Below are 24,998 nucleotides of genomic sequence, written 5' to 3' on the forward strand. Positions count from 1 at the left end.
TCAGGGAGTTGGTGATGGACAGGGAGGCCTGGCGTGCTGCGATTCTTGGGGTCGCAAAGAGTCGAACACAACTGAGCGACTGAATTAAACTAAACCCCTTTCTAATTTATCAATATTCAACATCCTTTAAATTTTAGCTACAAAAGTGACAGTTTAATGTGGTTCAACCTAATGTAGAGAGCAGGAGAATCAACTATTTTTCAAAATGAAAATAACCTGCAGCATGAAAGATTTAAAGTATAATGTAGGCCTTCAGTCTGAGGGTTGCTCAACATTGAAATGTTTTTCAAAAGATATTTTAATAGCTTTTCTCTTTAAGATATACAAAGAAAGTGAGAAAAAGAAAAAAAAAACTAATTTTGTGTGAAAACCCTGACTTAAGTACAGTTCTGGCTTAGTCAGACTCAGTGACATTTTAAAGATGCTTCCAATTCCTTGATTCTTTGACTAAATTTCTTTGCTATAAAGGTTAGTTTGGGGTCTGAAGCTAAAAATTAAGCATTGAATTAAGCTAATCATATTATCCATCTGTAATGCAGACTTGCACATTAATCCCAAAGCCAAAGTTGTCAGCCCTCTTTCTCTAACATCATCTCCTCTGGCTTGCTTGGGTCCCAACTAAAATATTTCCATTTGCTACCACAAAACTGCTTCAACTGCCATGACCTTGCCTTTGCCTTGTGGATAAGATGAAATCCTTTCAATTATTTAGTTAAGCATATTGCTATTTTCATTTCTGTGTGAGCGTGTCTGAGTGTGCAGCATGTGTGTGTGTATCTGTATGCATGTTTGTGCACATGTGTGTGTCTGGGTGTGTATAACGTGTGTGTATGTGTTTGTGCATGTGCGTGTGTCTGGGTATGTGTATATGTGTGTGTGCGCATATGTGTGTGCCTGGGTGTGTATATACATGTGTCTGTGCAGGTGTCTGGGTATGTGTATACGTGTGTGTGTGTGAGATATGCACTCATCTTGTTCTGTGCAGTTGCAGATGCAGATGCCACTGTGAAAAATCTAGAACAAGAAGCCGATCGACTGATAGACAAACTTAAACCCATTAAGGAGCTTGAGGATAACCTGAAGAAAAATATCTCTGAGATAAAAGAACTGATAAACCAAGCCCGAAAACAAGCTAATTCCGTAAGTTCCTTCTGTTTTCAGTATTAATAAATGATTGTAATGTTTGTATTATTCCCAGAAAGAATACTTTCCCCAGTGTGTCTTGTTGAATGAGCTTTGGTCCTTTTCCTTTAATTTGAAGCTATTTGTGGGGGAGGTGGGGAACGGAAGATTAGATTTTTTTCCCATATATTTCAAAAGACATTTCTTGAGAATAATCACCACTTACTGTTTTGGAAATGAAAGTTTTGATATATTTTATTATAATTTGAATAGAGTTAATACAGATTGCAAGAATGGAAGCCTTATTTTTGTATACTAAAAAGGCATGGATGAGAACTCCTTACTCTTGATGAAAGCAAAAAAGGCCAAGCAATGGGGTTGAAGAAAGAATGAACAGACAAGCTTATAAGGAATACTAGCAAAGATGAGCGCTTGTTTTCTATATATTTTTTGGTTTGAGTCCAAGCAACCAAAAATTAATTTGGTTACAATTTCTGCACTTTTTTGGAATAAAAATAGGAAGCACTTTACTTGTCTCAAAATTTTGCTCTTTATTAACCCAGTTATAAGACTATAAGGATTGAGGCAAAACTTTCGGGAAGATAACAGCTTAATGAGCCAGACAGAATTGTAAATGTCAATATGAAACTTTAGTCTAGTGAAGTCATCTTATGATTCTTCTAGAAATAGAATGAATATCAGTTTTCATGTTATCATGCTTAAACTGAAATCTGAAATCTTTGTAGATAACCAAACCTTCCATCTCCAAATTAAGCTTCCTCTAGGATTAGTTTGATCTTTCAGTCCAAGGTACTCTCAAGAGTCTTCTCCATCACTGCAGTTCAAAAGCATCAATTCTTCAGGTGCTGAGTCTTCTTTATGCAATTCTATGTCCATACGTGACTACTGGAAAAGCCATAGCTTTGACTATATGGATCTTTGTCGGCAAAGTGATGTCTCTGTTTTTTAATATGCTGTCTAGGTTTGTCATAGCTTTCCTTCCAAGGAGCAAGAGTCTTTTAATTTCATGGCTGCAGTCACTGTCCACAGTGATTTTGGAGCCCAAGAAAGTAAAATATGTCACTGTTTCCACTTTTTCCCCTTCTATTTGCCATGAAGTGATGGGACTGGATGCCATAATCTTATATGTTTGAATGTTGAGTTTTAAGCCAGCTTTTTAACTCTCCTCTTTCTCCCTTACCAGGAAGCTATTTAGTTTCTCTTCACTTTCTTCCATAAGAGTGGTATTATCTGCATATCTGAGGTTGTTGGTATTCCTCCAGACAATCTTGATTCCAGCTTGTGAATCACATTTTTAGCCACAGTTTTTTACTTAGTTACCAAGTGGAAAGATATGGACATTTTTATTATTTCTTCATTGTAAAGGAATTTAAAAATATGCCTATATATTCTTCAATTATATATGCTTCCTCATCCCATCCCCACCCACTGGGAAGAAAGATAAAATTCTGGCATATAAATGTATAAAACCTGTCCCAAAATACAAAATTACTTGCTTCACTTAGTATGTTATCTCCAGGTCCATCCATATTGCTGCAAATGACATTGTTTCATTCTTTTTAGTGGCTGAGTAATATTCCATTGTATATGTGTGCCGCTTCTTCTTTATCCATTCCTGTGTCAAATTTAGGTTGCTTCCATGTCTTGGCTGTTGTAAATAATGCTGCAGTGAACTTTGGGTGCCTGTGTCCTTTTGAACCATGTTTTTCTCAGAATATATGCCCAAGAGTGAGATTGCTGGATCATATGGTAGTTCTATTTTTAGGTTGTTTTTTTTTTTTTTTAATTGGAGGATAATTTCTTTACAATATTGCGTTGGTCTCTGCCATACATCTACATGAATCACTCATAGGCATACTTATGTCCTCTCCCTCTTGAACCTGTCTCTCGCCTTCCACCCCTTTAGGTAGTCCATCCCACCCCCCTAGGTAGTCACAGAGCACCAGGTTTGGGCTCCCTGCATCATTAATGGAATATCACTCAGCCATAAAAAGGACCACATTTGAGTTTGTTCTAATGAAGTGGATGAACCTATTTTTAGTTTTTTAAGGAACCTCTCTACAAAGTGGCAGTACCAATTTACATTCCCAACTGTGTAGGAGGATTCCCTTTCTCCATACCCTTTACTTCATTAAAAAAATGAAAGAAAGGTATAAAAGTAATGCTTGAAAAAAATCCATTTTCCATGCCTTTTAAGGAAACTTTCAACTACTTTTTGAAACTGAAGTTAACAACAAAGACCCTTATTTTTTTACAATGTTAGAAATTTGTAAGCAACCAAATTTTTTTCCAGTGGGTTTTGTACTCATTGAAGATTACATTTTCCTAGTTTAGAAATATATTTGTAATCTGACATGAGTGTCTGGATGTGGCCCTAACACATACTCAGTATGACCAAGAAATTAAAGATATTTATTTTTTAAGTGGAAATCCCATGGGTGGAGGAGCCTGGTAGGCTGCAGACCCACGGGGTCGCTAGGAGTCGGACATGACTGAGCGACTTCACTTTCACTTTTCCCTTTCATGCACTGGAGAAGGAAATGGCAACCCACTCCAGTATTCTTGCCTGGAGAATCCCAGGGATGGCGGAGCCTGGTGGGCTGCCGTCTATGGGGTCGCACAGAGTCGGACACGACTGAAGCGACTTAGCAGCAGCAGCATTTTTTAAGTAGATTTCTTTTGGTTTGTTGGCTCTGAAACTGAGCGGCTGACATTCTTTTTAAATGAATGGCCTAGTTAACTGGATGAAAGAATGGCCTAGTTAACTGGATGAAAGAATGCAGTGAAAATCCAATAGATATAATAATGAAATTCTCAATAATGTTTAATTGACTTCATGATGATGAATTGGTAAACACTGTTGTATGAGAAATGCCTTAGAGATACCTACTTCTTGCTGATTTTTGTTTAGAAGCCTTATTAAGGGTCAACTTTAGAAATAATAGTTGATACAGGACTTTCCTGGCAGTCCAGTGGTTAAGACTGCACTTCCAATACAGGGTACTTGGGTTCAATCCCTGGTCAGGAAACTAGGATCCTATATGCTCCCTGATGCAGCCAAAAAAAAAAAAAAAAATTAAGAAATAATAATTGATAGAAAAAAGTAACTGAGGATATTTGTGTTTCAAAAGTCTTTCCCCTCTTATGAGAGAGATTATATGTCAGAGATTTCTTCTAGAGAAATGTATAGATACTGCCGTTTGATTTGCTTGTTTTAAGATGGATAAAAGAAATTTATAATTAGAAAACAAAACATAAGGTATTTAAATGGGGAAATAAGTAGCTATCAATGGGTTACCAACATTTTTGAGCAGATACTGAGGATATATTAAAAATTGTAAGCCAGAGAACAGAAAGTCCAGAGAGTTTCTGTAAAACTGTGTAAGAGTTGAGCAATAAATAACTTTATAAGATTAATTCCTGGTGTATTGGGTATAACAACGCCATTTTGTTCAGAGAACCATATATTTTCGATAAGTAAAGTTGCCATAAAGCAGATGAATTGTAACTCCTTGAGACGTTAAACGCCCTTAGTTCTAAAATGGCTGCTCTCTCAGACGTTCAATCCTCAGATGAAGTTTCATCAGTTGGATTAGGCTTCTGTACTGGGCTCTGTCTAATACACTTTGAGAACCCCCTTTTCAACATTCCAGTCATGTAATACCCCTGTCGTTTTTACCAAGTATACCCAAGCAAGGACAGAAACTCATCGTAAGCAGTCATGCATTTCACCCATATCCAGTCATATCTTCTCTAAACAGTAACTGAGGAATACTACTATTAATATGTTGTGTTCTTTATAACACACATGCATGCATGCATGTGTGCCCAGTCCCTCAGTCGTGTCCAACTCTTCACAACCCTGTGGACTGCCAGGCTTCTCTGTCCATGGGATTTTTCAAGCAAGAATACTGGAGTGGCTTGCCATTTCCTCCTTCATGGGATCTTCCTGACCCAGGGATTGAACCTGCATCTATGTCTCCTCCATTGCAGGCAGATTCTCTACCTGCTGACCCACTGTTTGGGTGGGCTCCGGGAGTTGGTGTTGGACAGGGAGGCCTGGCGTGCTGCGGCTCATGGGGTCACAAAGAGTTGGACACAACTGAGCGACTGAACTGAATAACACATATTAGTTATTTGAAATAACAAAAGAAATAACCAAAATAACATACTATAGCTACTTTAATCCAAATGACAAAAGTGAGTTATTTGTGATTATACTAGACATAGTATACCTCTATAGTCATTGAGTAGTCACTAAGTCATATCCTCCTTAGTTTTTGTGACCCCCATGGACTGTAACCCACCAGGCTCCTCTGTCTATGGGATTTCTGAGGCAAGAATACTGGAGTGGGTTGCCATTTCCTTCTCCAGGGGATCTTCTCAACCCAGGGATCAAACCTGCCTGCATCTCCTGCATTGCAGGTGGATTGTTTATCATTGAACCACCAGGGAAGCCCTGTATAAGCTCTATGGCCAACCCTATAAGTCATTATGAAATAAAGATAAGACAAATTACACAAATAGTTACTTTTGATGCCTAATCCAGCCCCATCAGGAATTTGGATATGATTTCCTGCCAGAGATAGTTCAATCTGTTACTCAGTTTGACTCATGAGTTCCCATCAGACCTTGATTTCTTTCCTTTGATCTTTTTATGATGTCGCTGGCACTTAGAACCCACTTCAGATATATTAAATTTGCTCAGTGACAAGATCTTCTCTGCTGATGGTTTTGGTTCAGTTGCTGCAGATTCCTAAAAACTCACTGTATCCTATACCTCTTCCTGAACATCAAAAACATCTGAGAACTGCATTTTCCCTGCCTGCCCTTCACTCGATTACCTTTCTCTTGCTTCGCTTTATCCTGTTTTTAATCTCTAAGCCCCTGGATAACCCTTCGTGTAGCTGCTACTTATCATGTAACACCCTTTGCCAACCTCTACTGCACATCTGCTTTATAGTATTAACTTCAGAGTAAAAGTTATCCATTTTCTGGTTCTGTTTCTCTGTAACTTATTTTGATTCATGTGCTCTTAGCATTTTATGTAGAAGGGAAATCCTGTCATTTGTGAAACAAAGAACTAACCTCTTAACTGAAAACCATATAAGCAGGAAGACAAAATCTCCAGGACTTTAAGGCAAATACTCTGGTAACCAGAGTGGACCTCAGTACTGGGCTCCTCAGTTAGCAGTCTGGGTTCCATCCTTAGGGGAAAGGTAAGGGCAGGCAGAGCTGTCTAAGCAGCAGGCTTCCTAGATGCTTCCAGCCCAGGCCTCACACAGAGCTCCACTAGGGTGAGCCCCTGTTTCTTCTCAGCACACTCTTTCCTTTACTTGGGGGTACACTTTGGAAAGCAGATTAGGGGAAGAAACAGTACAAATATATGACTTACACTGGATCTGTAGGACATTCAAGAGATCTGCTATATCCCCAAGAGTTCGCGTATTTTTTGGAACCAAAAATCTCTGCTTAGCGTTCTCTCTTGAATCTAACCAATTTTGAATCCAGCGCATCCTCTGTGTGGTCTGCACCACCCTTGGGAGGTGTCCTGGTGCTGTCTTACACCATCCCTTCTTAGACTTTTCAGGACACCTCCTTGTCTCACCAGAAGGAGACTGGTTTGGTGTCCTAGGCTATTTATTTCCTTTGGAGTCTGCACAGCCCTTTTATGGAGGTAACAGTGATACATACCCCTTGGCTTTCTCCCAAGTGTGAAAAGTGCTGTAAGGAATGAAAAAATGAAAATTTACCCCCAGTGAGGACTAAGAGCCTTCTGGAAGCCAGGAATTTAAATCAGTGGTGTAGAGAGGTATTATATGTGTCTCTACCTCCTACTTTGAACACTGACACTAATAAAGTAACAGAATCTCTCTCTGAGTCCAAGCAACTACATTGCTGTCCTAAAAGTACCCTTTTGATGGTACACAGGAATGAAAGAAAATTAAATGGAATAATCAACTAGTGTTATTTGTGATTGAGGAAAGCTCCCTAAATGTAAGTAAAACTGGTATGAACAGTGTCAGCTCTATTCATATAGGAATTTCTTTCTTAGCAATTATAGTAATTTTTGAAGTACCAGTCAAAAAAAAAGGAGCTGTTAAATACATTAGTGATGATAGCCACTGGAAATTATTTCCATCCCATTTCCTGACAACTTAATAAAAAGGTATAATTTATTCTGAAATGTATGTTCAGAGTGGAATGATTAGATCCTTCTTATTGTTAGAACATCTAGAACAAAATCTAGTTGGCCTCTTTCAACTGTAACAATATGGGAAGGTCGGTTATTTCCTCTCAAAAATTAAAAGAAAAATGACTTCCTATTTTAAGTGATACCAAAATCACTGAAATTTGAATTGTAAAATTTCATTAAACAACCTGAATGAAGATTTATATCATTAGCTTCATGTAAAATCATCTTTTGAGAATGTTCTGCTATTCATAAATGAGTAAGGTATGAAGGTAAGAATTTGTTAGTTGTGTGCTTCCAAAAATAGTGATGGGCTAGCAAGCCATGGGACTGTGAACAGCTCATTGTCAAGATGCTGGTGGAAAGGTGCTTTTCTGGGCCCTCATTAATGAGTATAATGGTGTCTGCACATGGGCATTTAGTGATACTATTCGATGATGGAAAATAACTTCAAAAAAGAGATGATGACGGCTCTGTGGTTGTTTGGAGCTACTTCAAAGTTTCTGAGAGATTTAGTCTCGGTTCTTTGTACGTTGTTTTTCTTGAAGATCAAAGTATCTGTGTCTTCGGGAGGTGACTGCATTCGAACATACAAGCCAGAAATCAAGAAAGGAAGCTACAATAATATCATTGTCAATGTAAAGACAGCTGTTGCAGACAACCTCCTTTTTTATCTTGGAAGTGCCAAATTTGTAAGTCTAACATTCAACTTTTCTTTGGCCCACTGTGTATGTGTATAGTCAGGTTAATCCTGGTAATGTGGAAAATGTATAGAATCTAATGACATTGTCCCAAAATTGAATAAGGTAGCCTTTCAGATTTGAAAACCTCAGACTCTTACCTCACAAAATTCTGACGTGTCAAGTTAGAAAGCAATTGGAATGAAAACTTTTTACAGTGCTGAGGCACATCTGCTTTCATGTGTAATTACACCAACATTTATTTTTGAACTATATTTTAAGATCCAACTATTCAAGAATAAAGATTAATAGGGATAAGGCTTTAAAAAAAAAACAACTTTAAGAAATTACAATGAACGTTCATGTGAAATGAAATGGAAAATTGTATACTACTTTCTTATCAGTGAAAACTCTTCTGATTTGTGTTGAATTTATGACTCAAATTGAAATAACAGAAATTACATCTAGACAAGCTCACCCCAAACTTCTAGTTCCTTTCAATTGACCCATGTGACTTTATATGCATGGAGCCTTTCCAAAATGAATGACTTTTCAACAGAACACTTATCACATAAATCAATACTTGGAATTTAGGTGAGAAATTCTGGATTACCTTGGGTGAAAAATCATATCTGGCCCCTCAAAAACGTCAGCACCCTTGGTGAAAATGATGAATTCTGAACCCAAATATTTGCTTTTATCTCCAAGATCAGTGTGAGAAAAGGCATTTGTCTCAATGTTAGACCTAACTAGAATTGGTTGAATTAACACATTTGCCTCAGCACTGTATCATACATTTCTATGGACATTGCATTATTAAGATACAGTAATAAAGTTATTTATTGTTTAATAGTAAATCATATTATTTGGGGACTTTTATTGTGATGCTTCTAATTATTTCACCCATTGAAAAGACTGCTGGCCTCCTTTTTCATGGTGCCTTGTATCTGATACCTATTGTTTTGTTTCTGTGCACTAGATTGACTTTCTGGCTATAGAAATGCGTAAAGGCAAAGTAAGCTTCCTCTGGGATGTTGGATCTGGAGTTGGGCGTGTCGAATACCCAGATTTAACTATTGATGACTCATACTGGTACCGTATTGAGGCATCGAGGTAACTATCTCAATAGAGATTAAGATCATTGACAGAATTTTGAGGTAGTTTCCTAGATTATATGAAAATTTTTATTTGTTTCAAGAGGGTAGTTGTGTAGGTATGTAACAAATATTTTACACTGTATACAGATATCTTATACTGTATATGTGTGTTAAGTGTGTGCGATGGTATCTTTGTAGATACCAAACTTTCAAGATACTGAACAGAATGACCAGTCTTTTGTGGCCCCCTCATTTGACTGTCCCATAGAAACATTCAGGTTAGGTTGTTTTCTGTCACCTGAAGAAGTACGGAGACTTGCCCTCATCAATACAATCCACAGCATAAGAGCTGCCTTTTTTCATTTTGAGCTGTACGGGCTGTTGTGTACTTGGGAGAGTAATCCCTTGTCTGATGTTTTAACATATATACTCTACTATGTAAAAAATAGGTAATTAATGAGAACCTATTGGACAGCACAGGAAACTCTACTCAGTGCTGTGTGATGACCTAAATGGAAAGGAAATCTAAAAAAGAGGGGATATCTGTATATGCATAACTGATTAACTTTGCTGTACAGCAGAAACTAACACAACATTGCAAGCAACTGTACTCTAATAAAAAGTTTTTATAAAATAAAAAGAGGAGCTACCATTGGTGCCTATCTTTGGTGCAAAGCTCCTCTTCTAGTCTACATAGCAGCCTTGGCTTACTGTGTAGTTACCTAAATGCTGGCGTGAATATATAATATCAGGTCAACACTATTTAAAATGGAAGAAATAGGAAATTGATTAATTCTATCTTTGATGCTTTAATTAATTAACTTCTAACAGTGTGCAGATCACTTGTAGAATCCATTCTTGTCCTTGATACTTGCTCTTCATTTCTAATCTTCTTTTTCTAATTTTCAACTGCCTACTAAATACAAAGCAGCTGAGAGGTTTTGTTAAAGGCCAAGGGAAGTTGATCAGAGTTGGGTAAAGAGGACTTAAAGATCTGGTGATTGCTGAATCTAGGTTATGGATATTTCATTCTATGTGTGTATATGTTTAATTTTTCATAATTAAAACTTTCTTGAAGAAACTTAATAAGAAGAAATGTCTTTAATTCCTTTTAAGATCTTAAATAAAGCTGTATGAGAGAGAGAGAGAGAGAGACAAAAAAAGGGAGGAGAGAGCAATAGATAAAATGCTTGCATTTGTGATGGTAGGGAGGCTTAAGTACTTCACAGGACTTAAGAATGCTTATATTTGCAAAGTACAATTCTTCTATTAGAAGAGAAGTATTCTGTTAAACAAGAACCTTTTCTGATAAATTCATTCTATTTTTCCATGTATTTCAGTTAATGCTGCACCCTCAAAGATAAAAAGCTTACCAAACTAAGAAGGCAGGGAGAGAAAAATGACAAAGTTTTGTTATAACTGCTTGTCTCAGAAAAGAGTTCAGATTTTCATGTTTAACAACTCATGGGAACCAATCAGTTTAAAAAAAAGAATGAAATACAATAATAATAGCTTCTGAAATTCTGTTAATTGAATCTAAATGTGAAGTTCTTCTATGCAATTTTTATGCACAACTCTGAAGCCTGGATGTTACAGTGTACGCATTAAGATGGTTTGCCAAACAGTGAATGATGCACGATTCCAGGAACAACTACAGCAAATTTGAATCCAAGATACAGTCAGGGATTTTTTCGGAGAAATTATGCAGCTTGTAATGCAGAAGGGTGGCTTATTCAGAGTTCACTTGCTGAATTAAATTAGGCAAAATGCTAAATGAAGTGATATAGCATTATTTAAACAGTCCATGTATGTAAATAGCACAATGTTTTGTAAAGCAAAAGGGAAAAGACTCTGCATCTAACCATCAGCCATTCCATCAGCTAGTTGCTACATATCATTTCCTATCAATGGCTCAATCAGCATCAGACTATATTGCTCAGTGGTCCTGGTTGAATTTGATGGTAAATATACAGCAGAGATCAGACTCTGGGTTTTGATTTGCAGTTTATGAATCTGGAATATTTGAAGATAAATTCCAAAACAAGTCTCTACATTTTATATCTTTTAAATCTGAAATGATCAGAAATGTGATACATACTTCATTTTTCTCTATTTTCTTTCATTTCATTACAACACGTACCCTGGAAGAACTGGGAGAAATGGAACTATTTCCGTGAGAGCTCTGGATGGACCCAAAGCCAGCATTATGCCCAGTACATACCATTCAGCATCACCTCCTGGGTACACTATTCTAGATGTGGATGCAAATGCGATGCTGTTTGTTGGTGGCTTGACTGGGAAATTGAAGGTAATGTGTTTCTCCCCATCCATCTCTGTAGACAATTCCTGGCATGATGACTTTGGGCAAAGACATGACACAACACTGCAAAAACTTGACAGCTTTTTACTTAATTTGTTTTTATGAAAACATGGATATATTGTGAGTAAGAATTTTCTTCCTCAAATATCCAATCTTAAAACATAATCTTTTTAAACCTATGTGTATTTACTTACAGAGTTATTGTTTTGCCCTAATCTGTGGCATCAATTTTTTGATATTCTTATTTTAGTTACCTCAAGAGCAAAGTGTTTTTAATGATACCTCATTTTCTGAATCAATTTATGATTTATTGATATGAAGTGCCATAAAGTTCAAACTCACATCTAATTAAAAGATTTATGAATACCTTGGGAAATATCACAGGAGCCATAAGCCTTCAAATCATGATCTGATTTTTAAAGTTTTCAAGTTGCTCTTCTCATTCTTATCGAGTAATGCACTTAATATTCATAATTGCTTAGTGACAGGTCCTTGTGCATTTTAAATTGTAAAGTGCCTGCATTTTAAAGAAGCTCATGTTGATTAGATGGAATTAGGTGTTGGAAAACGACCTGTGGGTGAGATGTAAGAGCACAACCAAATATAATGGGTAGTCCTGGGCTTGTCAGAATCATCGTGGGATAAGATTAGTCAGAAAATGTGAAAAGCCAGGGTGACCCCAAATTTATGAGAAGTCAACCTTCATATAGAGTGAGGTTGTTTTGTTTGCTTTGTGGGTGAGATGTGATTCTAAAGTATTGGAATGGATTCCATAACTACACACTAAAATCACCCTCTTTTCTTAGAGCTGCATATAAATGTATATGGTACATAGTAATATACAGTCATATTGCCAATTTCTCTCCTCCTCAGAAAGATAAATACAGGGGTAGCACCGAGTTATATTCACCTGCAATGTAGGAGACACAGGAGATATGCATTCCATCCCTGGGTTGGAAAGATCCCCTGAAGGAGGAAATGGCAACCCACTCTAGTATTCTTGCCAGGAAAAGCCCACGGATAGAGGAGCCTGGTGGACTACAGTCCATGGGGTCACAAGGAGTCAGACACAACTGAGCAACTGAGCATGTACAAAAAAAAAAAAAACAGAAAAAAAGAAAGAAATTTTGAAATTAAATCCAGGCTGAATTCTATGCTCTATCACTTGCTAAAATATGACCTTAGGCAAGTCACTTAACCCCTTGGGCTTCAGTTTCCTCAACTAGAAAAGTAAGATAAAAATATCTACACTGCTTGCATACTGTAGGACAATATGCAGTAATAAACTCTTATAACATTTATATAATCCTTACTATGTGCTAAGTAATGTTCTAAGTAATTTACATGAATTAACATTTTCATAACAACCCCAAAATGTAGATAGAAGCCTCATTTTATACTTAAGAAATCTATGTAAGAAATAAATTAAATGATTCACCCAAGATCACATGGCAGTTAGTGGTGGAACTGGGATCTGAACGCTTGTTACCAGGCATAGGAATCTCTATTCTTAACCACCATCCCTTAGTACCACAATGAATAGTGAGATTATATGCATAAAATTTGTAACAAATGCCTAAGCTTTGGTGCTATGTGCTGTCACTTCAGTCATGTCTGACTCTTTGCAACCCTATGGGCTGTAGCACACCGGAATCTTCTGTCCATGGGATTCTCCAAGCAAGAATACTGTAGTGGGTTGCCATGCCCTCCTCCAGGGGATCTTCTCAACCCAGGGATCAAACCCAGGTGTCCTGCATTGTAAGAGGATTCTTTACCATCTGGTAGTCACACCTTAAATTGCACCTTAAATAATTCTTCTTATTCAAATGTCACTAGGCATAAAGAAACTGACTTATGCCAGTATGAGGGGCAAAAAGTAAAGCAAATGCAATCTATAGAAAATCTTAATCATTTTGACCAAGAGTTTCAAGGTTCTTACCATACCATTACATGAACCAAAAACTGAAACAAGTAACTAAATCAACATGTTACTGAAAATTCATAGGAGCAGGAAAATATCCCAGGTATGGTTTTTATAATGCAAGAGGAAACACAAAAAGCAAGTAAAATTCACAAGTAGGATAATCAGCCTTTGGAAAATTAAGGGAAGCTTCCACAGATAACAGAGAATCCCAAGGACTGTCCTTGACTCGTAAATGTCAGTGTCTGACCACTATTTCTATGCCATGGCAATGCCCCACTTGATCATAGCAGTAGCAAGATGTACATGTTCATGAGTTTAACCTAAATTATAACTACAAATGTTTAACTGCTCCATGACTATCTTCTTATATTTGTTCTAAAACCCAAACATATCAATTCACTTTTTCCTTCCAGGTTACTCAGATAAATGTGGATTCACTTTGGCAGAGTGTTGTAGAATTGTAACATTATCAATGCCAAAACGAGCAGTTGTTTAAATTACACCAAGTTTCTCTACAGAGAATTGGACCATTCTCCTCCTTCTTGACCGTTATATACCAAGAATTGACATGTACACACTGCTGTATTTAAAACAGATAACCAACAAGGACCTACTCTGTAGCACAGGGAGCTCAGCTGAATATTCTGCAATAACCTAAATGGGAAAAGAATTTGAAAAGGAATAGATGTATATGTATAACTGAATCACCTTGTTGTACATCTGAAACTAACACAATATTGTTCATCAACTATAGTGTATGTGCTCAGTCATGTCTGACTCTTCGTGATCCGAGGACTGTAGTCTGCCAGGCTCCTCTCTCCATGAAATTCTCCAGGCAATAATACTGGAGTGGGTTGCCATTCCCTTCTCCAGAGGATGTTCCCAACCCAGGAATCGAACCCACATCTCTTGCTTCTCCTGCATTGGCAGACGGGTACGCTCCAATATAAAATAAAAATTTTAAAAAGATCTTTCCCTGTAAGAATGACACTAAGGTTGTCATTCAACACATATTTATTGTGCCCTTATTAGCTGTCAGGCTCTCTGCTGTGTACGCCCCCAAGCAACAACCACAGGGTCCCTTCTCTTACAGATTGACTCTGTCCCTTCATTCGCCTGCACTAGAAACCTACTTGAATGTAAAAGGAAATGAAAAACTGGGAACAGCAGTATCATAGGGTAATCTATGTGCAAGCATTTTTTTCTCCTTTGTCAGTATCTACCATTTCTCACATGGAGAAGTAAGTGGCAACTCACTCCAGCAAGCTTGCCTGAGAAATCCCATGGACGAAAGAGTCAGACACAAGTTAGCAACTCAACAACAACAACTCTTTCTCATAATCTCTGGAGAGAAATCATCTTAGTGGTGTAGGAGCACTAGCATTTATTACACACCATCTCTGTGCTGGGCATTAAATGTGGAACCATAAATAAATTCTCTTATATAATTGTCCTAATAATCCTATGTTACAGACCAAGAAGAAAACAGAATCTCAAAGAGAATAAGCAGTTCATTTAAAGTCAGAAGCATGGAGTGTTTATTTACTAATGGTGATAAACTGGTATAGCACAGAATAACCAGGATCTGAGAATATATTATTATACAGTTAAAAAATGAATATGTACACAACCAAGATTTTTACAAAGAGTGGATAATAACTACTCAAGATTCTTCTGCTCAGATAACAACTCTCATGAATACTATAGGACTTCCCTGGTAGCTCAGTGGTAAAGAGTCCACCTGCCAACGCAGGAGATGCAGATTCGATCCCTGGGTTGGGAACTTCTGCTGGAGAAGAAAACGGCAACCCACTCCAGTATTCTTGCCTGGGAAATCTCATAGAGGAGCTTGGTGGGCTATAGTCCATGGGATCTCAAAGAGTTGCACACAACTAAATGACTAAACCCCGGGTTCAATCCTTGGGTCAGGAAGGTTCCCTGGAGAAGGGGATGGCAACCCACTCCAGTAGTCTTGCCTGGAGGATCCCATGAACAAAGGAGCCTGGCAGGCTACAGTCCATGGGGTCGCAAAGGGTCGGACACGACTGAGCGACTAACACTTACTTACTTACTTAAGCAACTAAACAACACCAGCATGGATTCTCTAAGACTTTTTTGTGAAATTCTAACAAATGTGTTTCTCTCTGCAGAAGGCTGATGCTGTACGTGTGATCACATTCACTGGCTGTATGGGAGAAGCATACTTTGACAGCAAACCTATAGGATTGTGGAATTTCCGAGAAATAGAAGGTGACTGCAAAGGATGTACCGTCAGGTTAGTTAAGAGGAGGACTCTCCTAACGTCTGTCTGGCCTATGCATCACAAAAGCTTTAATTTTATTGTGTAGTGTTCCATTATCATGTAGATGATAAGCAACAAGTTTGAAGTGATTGTGTTCAGAGGTGGATTTACCAGGAAGCGAAGTAACCTCAAGTCCTCTCCCCAGTTTGCGTAGGCGCTTTCCAAGGCCTTGGGAAGTACTCTAGTACTTTGACATGGTCATACGTTTTTATAAAATTTGCAAAGGTGAGATATTTCAGGGCTTCACAGGTGGCTTAGTGGTAAAGAATCCACCTGCCAAGCATGAGATGAGGATTCGATCCCTGAGTTGGGAAGATTCCCTGGAGAAGGAAATGGTAACCCACACCATTATTCTTGTCTGGGAAATCCCATGGACAGGGGAGCCTGGCAGGCTACAGTCCATGGGGTTGCAAAGAGTTGGACGTGACTTAGTGACTAAACAACAACAGCAAGGTATTTTAGCCTCAATCAGTTAAGACTACTGTCTCTTTCCACTCCAACTTACCTTTGTGTTCAGAAAGTGTTGGGTGTCTATGGCTCTTTTATAGGCATATTTCAGTTTTACTTAAAGAAAGCTCTCCCTAACTGATTAAACTGCAGACCCCTCAGAGCCTGGATTCACTCTGTTTATGTTTACAAGAAAATATAGAACTATACTGCAGGTTTTGTCTCCTACAGGATTTATGAAATGACACATAGCATCCTATAAGTGTTTCCAGTGGAAACCCATGGGACTTGAAGATTTTAAGTGGGAAAGGAAAAACAGAGGTCAAGATAGGCCAGGAGAAAGTTTCATAATAACCATCGTTAATTATAAGATAGATGTTAGAATGTTGAAATTCAAAAATATTTATCAACCATATAAAGCATATATAAATATTCTTATATAAACCTGAATAGAGTACATAAAACAATTAAGTAGAAGTAGAGGATTTCTCTGCATAAAAAACTTGAAGGCCACTGATCACCTGAGGCTACAACAATTTTAATTATATTTAGTTAAAGCTATAAAATGTAAAAAACCTGGAAGCTTAATCAGCACATATAGTAACTCTAAAATAATTAGGTACTAAGGAGTTTATATTTCTTATTTCTAGTATAAAGAGAACATGTACATTGCTAGTACCTAAATTCTCCATTAGCATAGCAGAGAGTACTTCACATTTTCTTCTCAATGTCTCTAGAGTTTTATAGAAGAAAGTAGCCTCAAAATAATCTCTCCCCAAAAGTTTTAACTTTCATCTTTCTATTTTTTTTGTCATCATGAACTTTTCAACTTGGCATTGAAGACAGTTTGAAAGTCTGATCCATTCATGGTTTATAGTGGTTTTGTTCATAATCTTCGATAAAATCTAATATAGAATGTTGTCTGTAAAATGATTTCAGTACAAGGACAATGAGGTCTACATTATTATTCTGCTACTCACAAATCAACACCAACTTTTCCCTAAACATTTCTTCAGTAAATTTATAAGTAGAATTTTCAAAAGTTTATTGTCAACCAAACGCCAAAAGCATTTAAATGTCCTTTCAGCCGTGCGTATTATGTAAGACTATAGCATCGCTAATTTATCAATTCTGCAAAGATCTCAGGCCTTCATGTCCTCCTTTCCCAATTTGGAACCAGTCTTGTTCTATGTCTAGTTCTAACTATTGCTTCTTGACCTGCATACAGGTTTCTCAAGAGGTAGGTAAGGTGGTCTGGTATTCCTATCTCTTTAAGAATTTTCTACAGTTTATTGTAATCCGCACAGTCAAAGGCTTTTTAGCATAGTCAATAAAGCAGAATGAGATGTTTTTCTGGAATTCTCTTGCTTTTTCTATGACCCAACAGATTTGATCTCTGGTTCATCTGCCCTTTCTAAATCTAGCTTGAATATCTGGAAGTTCTCAGTTCAAGTACTGATAAAGCCTAGCTTGAAGGATTTTGAGAATTACCTTGCCAGCATGTGAAATCAGTGCAACTGTGCGGTAGTTTGAACATTCTTTGGTGCTGCCTTTTTTAGGGTTTGAAGGAAAACTGACCTTTTCCAGTCCTATGGCCACTGCTGAGTTTTCCAATTTGCTGACATACTGAGTGCAGCACTTTAACAGCATCATTTTTTAGGATTTTAAGTGGCTCAGCTGGAATTCCATCACCTCTAGTAGCTTTGTTCATAGTAATTCTTCCTATGGCTTGACTTCACACTCCAGGATGTCTGGTTCTAGATGAGTGATCACACCATCATGGTTATCTGGTTCATGAAGATCTTTTTTGTATGGTTCTTCTGTGTATTCTAGCCACCTCTTCTTAATATCTTATGCTTCTGTTAGGTCCACACCATTTCTGTCCTCTATTGTGCCCATCTTTTTATGAAATGTTCCCTTGGTATCTCTTGAAGAGATCTAGTCTTTACCATTCTATTGTTTTCCTCTGTTTCTTTGCATTGCTCACTGAGGAAGGCTTTCTTATCTCTCCTTGCTATTCTTGGAACTCTGAATTCAAATGAGTATATCTTTCCTTTTCTCCTTTGCCTATAGCTTCTCTTCTTTTCTCAGCTATTTGTACGGCCTCCTCAGACAACAATTTCACCTTTTGCATTTCTTTTTCTTGGGCTTGGTCTTGATCCCTGCTTCCTATATAGTGTTACAAACCTCTGTCCATAGTTCTTCAGGCACGCTGTCTACCAGATCTAATCCCTTGAATCTATTGTCACTTCCATTGTATAATCATAAGGAATTTGATTTAGGTCATACCTGAATGACTTAATGGTTTTCTCTGTTTTCCTCAGTTTAAGCCTGAATTTTGCCATAAGGAGCTGATGATCTGAGCCCCAGTCAGCTCCAGGTCTTTTTACTGACTGTATAGAGCTTCTCCATCTTTGGCTGCAAAAAATATAATCACTCTGATTTTGGTATTGACTATCTGGGGGTGTCCATGTATAGAGTCATCTCTTGTGTTGTTGGAAGAGGGTACTTGCTATGACCAGTGTGTTCTTTTGGCAAAATTCTGTTAGCCTTTGTCCTGTGTCATTTTATAATCCAAGGCCAAACTTTCCTGTTACTCCAGGTATCTCTTGACTTCCTACTTTTGCATTCCAATCCCCTGTGATGAGTAGGACATTTTTATTTCTTTGGTGTTAGTTCTAGAAGGTCTTATAGGTCTTCATAGAACCATTCAACTTCAGCTTCTTTGACATTAGTGGTTGGGATTTAGACTTGGATTACTGTGATGTTGAATGGTTTTCCTTGGAAATGAACTGAGTTCATTCTGTCGTTTTTGATATTATACCTGAGTACTGTATTTCCAACTCTTTTGTTGACTATGAGGGCTACTCCATTACTTCTAAGGGATTCTTGCCAACAGTAGTAATCTGAAATAAATTCTCCCATTCCTGTCCATTTTAGTTCACTGATACCTAAAATGCCAGTGTTCACTCTTGCCATCTCCTGTTTGACCACTTCCAGTTTACCTTGATTCATGGACCTAACATTCCAGGTTCCTATGTAATATTGTTCTTTACAACACTGGACCCTAGTTTCACCACCAGATATGTCCACAACTGGACATTGTTTCTGCTTTGGCTCAGCCTCTTCATTCATCCTGAAGCTCTTTCTCTGCTCTTCCCCAGTAGCATATTGGATACCTACCAACCCAGGAGGCTCATCTTCCAGTTTCATATCTCTTTGCCTTTTCATACTGTTCATGGAGTTCTCAAGGCAAGAATACTGAAGTGATTTGCCATTCCCGTCTCAAGTAGACCATGTTTTTCAGAACTCTCCACCATGACCTGCCCATTTTGGGTGGCCCTGCACAGCTTGGCTCCTAGCTTCACTGAGTTGTACACAGCTGTGATCCATGTGACCATTTTGGTTAGCTTTCTGTGGTTGTGGTTTTCTTTCTGGAGGCTGTGAGATTATCATTTATTAATTATAAAAGAATAGTCACTCTTCCTAGTAAATATATTGAAAATGAATAGGAAAACTCTAGTATAATGTTAGCTGTTGAAATTTTATGGACTATGATTGGAAAGATTCATTTTTCCCCAACCTCAAAGTCACCAATTTGAAGCCAGGTTTACCTGGTTTTTGGTTAATGAATTAAACAAAATAGCCTGATCTACAACTGTATGTTTTGCTGCTCTTGTACAAAACCCCTGCTTGCAGATTTGCCTGTTGCTTGAACATAAGAATCTCTTACAGGGTTGAAATGGGAATAGGCTTTAGAAATGTCCACTGATCTAAACCTCTCATCTCAGAGTGGAAACACTGAGACCTGAGGTGTTACGTGACTTCTGAGATTCTACATCAGACTCCAGGTTACCTGCCATCTACTCTGCTGTTTTTTCCATTATGTGTTGAGGAAATTAATAGATTAAGGCCATAATAACATCAGGATACAAATGTGACATGTTTTTTATTCCAGTGCATATTCTGACATTATGCAATGAAGTTTTATGTTTTTTTCTTTTTGAGTTGTAACAATGCTTTGGGCCAAAGCATTTGGGAAATGGTCAGTGGTGATCCCCACACCCTTTCTGGGGTTGTTGTTGATAGCGTGGTGGTACATAATGCAAAATCCAAGTATTTGAGACCCTCACGGACCTTCTACTTAGTAGAGTCTAAATTACATTTTCTTATCTCTAACATCGTGATATTCCAGATTTTAATGGATTTTTAAGAATGATGAAAGAAGACCAAATTCATCATTTATTCACTGAATTTATTCACTATAAATTATATTGTTAATAGGCTGATTTAGTCCCTCTAACCTTTCAGTTAACAATTTTCATGAATATTGAAAAAGCATCTTTTAAGCTTTAAGCTACATTATACAAAAATATATCAATCTGATTTTATACCTATTTAGATATAACTTACAATTACATGATTGTGAAGAACACAGATAAGATTCTTCCCTTCCTTTTGTCTTCAGAGTTTTATTTCTCTCTTTTCCAGAAACAGAGAGGAAGCCAATTTGTCTAAAATGCAAAAACAGTTATTCCTCCACAAGCCCATTAATGTTTGTACACTATTATTTTTCTCATTAGCCAAGATTTCATACAAATAACAGTCTAAGTTATTGTTATTTTACATTACTGCATTTCTCAATAGCTCCTTTCTACTCTCAAGTTAATACAACAGTCCAGTTTCACAGATTCAAATATAAACTAAGATGCAGATATTTAAAGTTTAAAAATATCTCCACAGTCAAAACTTAATGCTGTTTGGAACAATTTTATGGACTCTGAGGGAGAAGGTGAGGGTGGGACGTTCTGGGAGGATAGCATTGAAACATGTATATTATCATATGTGAAACAGAACACCATTCCATGTTCGATGCATGAGACAAGGGCTCAGGGCCGGGGCAATGGGATGACCCAGAGGGATGGGATGGGGGGGGTGGGTGGGGGGTCCAGGAAGGGGAACACATGTAAACCCATGGCTGATTCATGTCAATGTATGGCAAAAACTATTACAATATTGTAAAGTAATTAGCCCCCAACTAAAATAAATAAATTTATAAAATTAAAAAAAAAACTTAATGCTGTTAACATCAGTTAGGTAAGATAGATAGACGATAACTTTTCTTTTGAAAAAGAAATCTTTTTAAACGTTATATTTACAAGACCTATCTTAGATATTCATTAATTATTCAACCAGTATTGATTGAACATGTATTCTCTGTGAGGCAATTTGATTCACTAATATCCCCCTCATTCCACAAATATTTACCAGCTTCTGCTGTGAGCCCAGTATTGCACTGGATGCTGGGCTTGTGCCTGACGTGGAGCCTGACTGGGGAAGAAGACAGATCAACAAACACACAGTTACAGGAACCCTTCATTGTCTGAATCTAATGTGTCCCAGAAAATCCAACTGGATAGCCAGAGTTCAGAGAATAGCAGTCTATATTCCATCATAGCTTTTCTTCTTACAACTGTTAAGTTAGCACCTTTTGACCACCTTCACCCTTTTCATTCAGCCCCTACTCCCTGCTATGTTATGTATTTGGTAAATGTAATAATGCATTCTCAGCATGTTCCAAAATCCCACTAGTTCACACCACTAAGATACACTTAAACACCAACATAACTATCCATTAGGCACCTCAGCAAAAGGATTTAAAACCTTGACCTAGTTATTGAGCACCTAATGAAGTCCAGGTGAGAGATGGTGGTTACCTGGGCCGATGGTGGCACTGGAGAGAAGGGGAAGGATGGAGGATGTATCTGGGATTGTTCCTGCCCTGCCACAGCCTACAACCCACACTCACAAGATAGAGTATGATGTGTTGAAAATGGATGGACCATGCAGACATGGTCTGATTCATGTGAAATGTCTCTCTTCAGTCCACAGGTGGAAGACAGTGAGGGGACCATTCAGTTTGATGGAGAAGGCTATGCGTTGGTCAGTCGCCCCATTCGTTGGTACCCCAACATCTCCACTGTCATGTTCAAGTTCAGGACATTTTCTTCAAGCGCTCTCCTAATGTATCTTGCGACACGAGACCTGGTAAAGATTTGCACAGTTGGTCTTTCACAATTGAAGATACGGTTTGCTTCTTTTTTTTCAGGGTTCCAATGCAGTTATCAGTTATTGTTGAATTATCAGTTATTGTTCAGAGGAGTCTGGGATGAGTGTGCATAGCCAAAAGTGGTGCATAGTAGTTATGTATTTCCATCAATAACTTTAATTACATATATAATTTAATTATCATTTATTTTCAGAATAACTGCCTTATAATTCTTTAAAAGAAACACACAGTAAAGAGTCCCTCTATATGGAAACATGCAGCAGAAAAACACACTTCCTTAGCCTTCTTCTAAAGACCTTAGTGAAAAGGTGGTTCTAAATATCCTTATTATTTTTTCCAGGTCAATGTTTCTTAGTAACTTCTTTCTGGGAACATCCTGTTTAGTTTGCTTAATACATTTTCAAAGGAACCCACTTTTTACTCCTGTCATAAAAGGTTACATCCTAGTAATTCATCTTTGACCATCTGCACCATAACATCACACCCACAAACATTCATAAAATACTAACGCCAATTCTATTTCCAAAAATGGATTTCACTTACGGATCAACACACTCAGTAATTTAACCATAAAGCCCTATTACAAACCCCACAAAGTGAATACCCAGATATTTCTCTGTGTATCTAATCACTGGTGTATTTTTCCTCTATTAATAGAAGGATTTCATGAGTGTAGAGCTCACTGATGGACACATAAAAGTCAGCTATGATCTGGGTTCAGGAATGGCTTCTGTTGTCAGCAATCAAAACCATAATGACGGGAAATGGAAATCATTCACCTTGTCAAGAATTCAAAAACAAGGTGAGTTTTTATAGTAATAATGCACTCTGAGCCTTAATCATGCTATCCAAAGCTCCCACGTATCTAATCATGAAGAAGACCCTGTCTGTCATTTTAGGTACTCACAAATTCTGTGAAAAATTGATGCAGTCATTTCTTTGGCTTAGATTACAGGTGGTTTGGGTTAGACATGACTGATTGAAGAGCCAAATGGTACTCTGTCATTTTCTTTTGAAAGTGAGAGCTTAATTTGAAAGCATAAAACTAGCTTACAACTTGTAAAATTATATCCTGTAGTAGATTTGAAAAGCTTGTATGCTTTCCTTGCCTTCCTGTTTTGCCAGGATGTTTCCTTTAGAATGACCCACAGGTAGAATTCGTACAAGCAATAGAGCACAGCTGCCAATTCTTAGCTTTTTGAAAGTGCCAAAAATGTGTATGTAGGCAAGCTAATAATTGATTAATAATAATGTAACATTTTTATGGTTCTAGGACATTTTCAAAACACTTCCCAAACATTGTTTCATTTGCTCATGTATTTTGTTCTGGTTTAGAGAAAAGAAAATGTAGACTCAAGCTTATATGTGTCCCAAACATTTATACATAAAATCTTACAACCAAGACAGAAATCCAAGACTATTAGCTGTCAGTGTGCTGCTATTGTTATCTTGGTATAATTCCCCTAATTCTGGATACTATGGCATTGCTCGTATCTGCAAATGAAGCTTTGATTCTTCTGTTTATATAATTAGACTTAATTCATTTTGAATATGCCAGTGTGACATTTCACAAAAATTTAGATATAACCTTGCACTGTCTTTCATTCCTATATTTAACACATATCTGCCAAACACCTAGTAAGTACTGTGCTGTGCTTACTAGATGTTTGGCAGATACAACTACAGTCGTGTCATGGACTGTAGCCTGTTAGGCTACTCTGTCCATAAAGATTCTCCAAGCAAGAAATACTGAAATGGGTAGCCATTCCCTTCTCCAGGGGATCTTCCCAACCCAGGTCTCCCTCATTGCAGGCAGATTCTTTATCATCTGGGCCACCAGGGAAGCCCAAGCATATTGGAGTGGGTAGCCTATCCCTTCTCCAGGGGAACTTCCCAACCCAGGAATTGAACCAGGGTCTCCTGCATTGCAGGGGGGATTCTTTACCAGCTGAGCTACTAGGGAAGCCCAGTAATTATTAGGCAAGAACAAAGTGAAGTCTGTGATAAGCTCGTGTCTTTAAGGAACTTACAGTCTAAAGGGGAAGACAGACAAGTCAATCAGCAGTTGGAGAGTAGAAAGCTAATTACCATATGGAGATATGTACAACAGGCTACAAATCTCAGAAGAGAGAAACACTCAAGTCAGATCCAGAGGCCAGCCCTCAGGGGAGTGCCCTGATGCACAGGCAGGAGCTGAGGAGTTCTGTGGGTGAAAAACTCCTTTGGACAATTCAGAAAATTGAATGTTCTGTGAAAGCCTTGAGGTGTCGGGGAGCATAATATTAATACAACATCATATATCATTCTCCAACTGCTTTTCCTTGGAACAGGAAACCCTGAAGAAACTCCTCAGTTTGGACAAAAACTGGTTTTGCATTTGTATAATTAATTGGAACAGCGTCTGTATACATTTTTCCCAAGCAAGAGAGGCACAGGGCACATTTATAGACCCTGGACAGTAGCTCAGAAAAATGTTTAACTCTAATCTGACGTTTCTGCAACTTCTCTGATCACCAGAATCCTTCCATACCATATCAGCATTTGGCTGAACACACTTTGGGAAATGCTGTGGGAACTATAAGTAAGTCCATAGGCTAAGAGGGTGAATGGTGGCAGAGAATGATCAGATAAGCCTGGAGATAACAAAGCCATTTATAAAAGGCCTTATGAGCTAAACTGGGCTTCCCAGGTGGCGCTAGTGGTAAAGAACCTGCCTGCCAATGCAGGAGACAAATTAAGACCCGTGGGTTCCATCCCTGGGTAGGCAAGATCCCCTGGAGGAGGGCATGGAAATTCACTCTAGCATTCTTTCTTTTTTTTTA

The 24,998-nt window shown here is 37.9% G+C and overlaps 1 protein-coding gene across 1 annotated transcript in view; it reads left to right on the forward strand.

The window, feature by feature from the left end:
- LAMA2 (laminin subunit alpha 2) overlaps window positions 1-24,998 on the forward strand; it is a 653,829-nt gene that overhangs the window by 572,406 nt on the left and 56,425 nt on the right. Inside the window, exons 46-52 of the mRNA XM_081529101.1 lie at window positions 986-1,140; window positions 7,885-8,028; window positions 8,996-9,129; window positions 11,262-11,421; window positions 15,508-15,632; window positions 21,992-22,154; window positions 22,834-22,978. Coding sequence (XP_081385227.1) covers window positions 986-1,140; window positions 7,885-8,028; window positions 8,996-9,129; window positions 11,262-11,421; window positions 15,508-15,632; window positions 21,992-22,154; window positions 22,834-22,978 — 1,026 coding nt within the window. The remainder of the gene's footprint in view (window positions 1-985; window positions 1,141-7,884; window positions 8,029-8,995; window positions 9,130-11,261; window positions 11,422-15,507; window positions 15,633-21,991; window positions 22,155-22,833; window positions 22,979-24,998) is intronic.

Source organism: Giraffa tippelskirchi, chromosome 9, assembly GCF_054371585.1.
Source record: "Giraffa tippelskirchi isolate mGirTip1 chromosome 9, T2T-mGirTip1v1.2.pri, whole genome shotgun sequence".
NCBI lineage: Eukaryota > Metazoa > Chordata > Mammalia > Artiodactyla > Giraffidae > Giraffa > Giraffa tippelskirchi.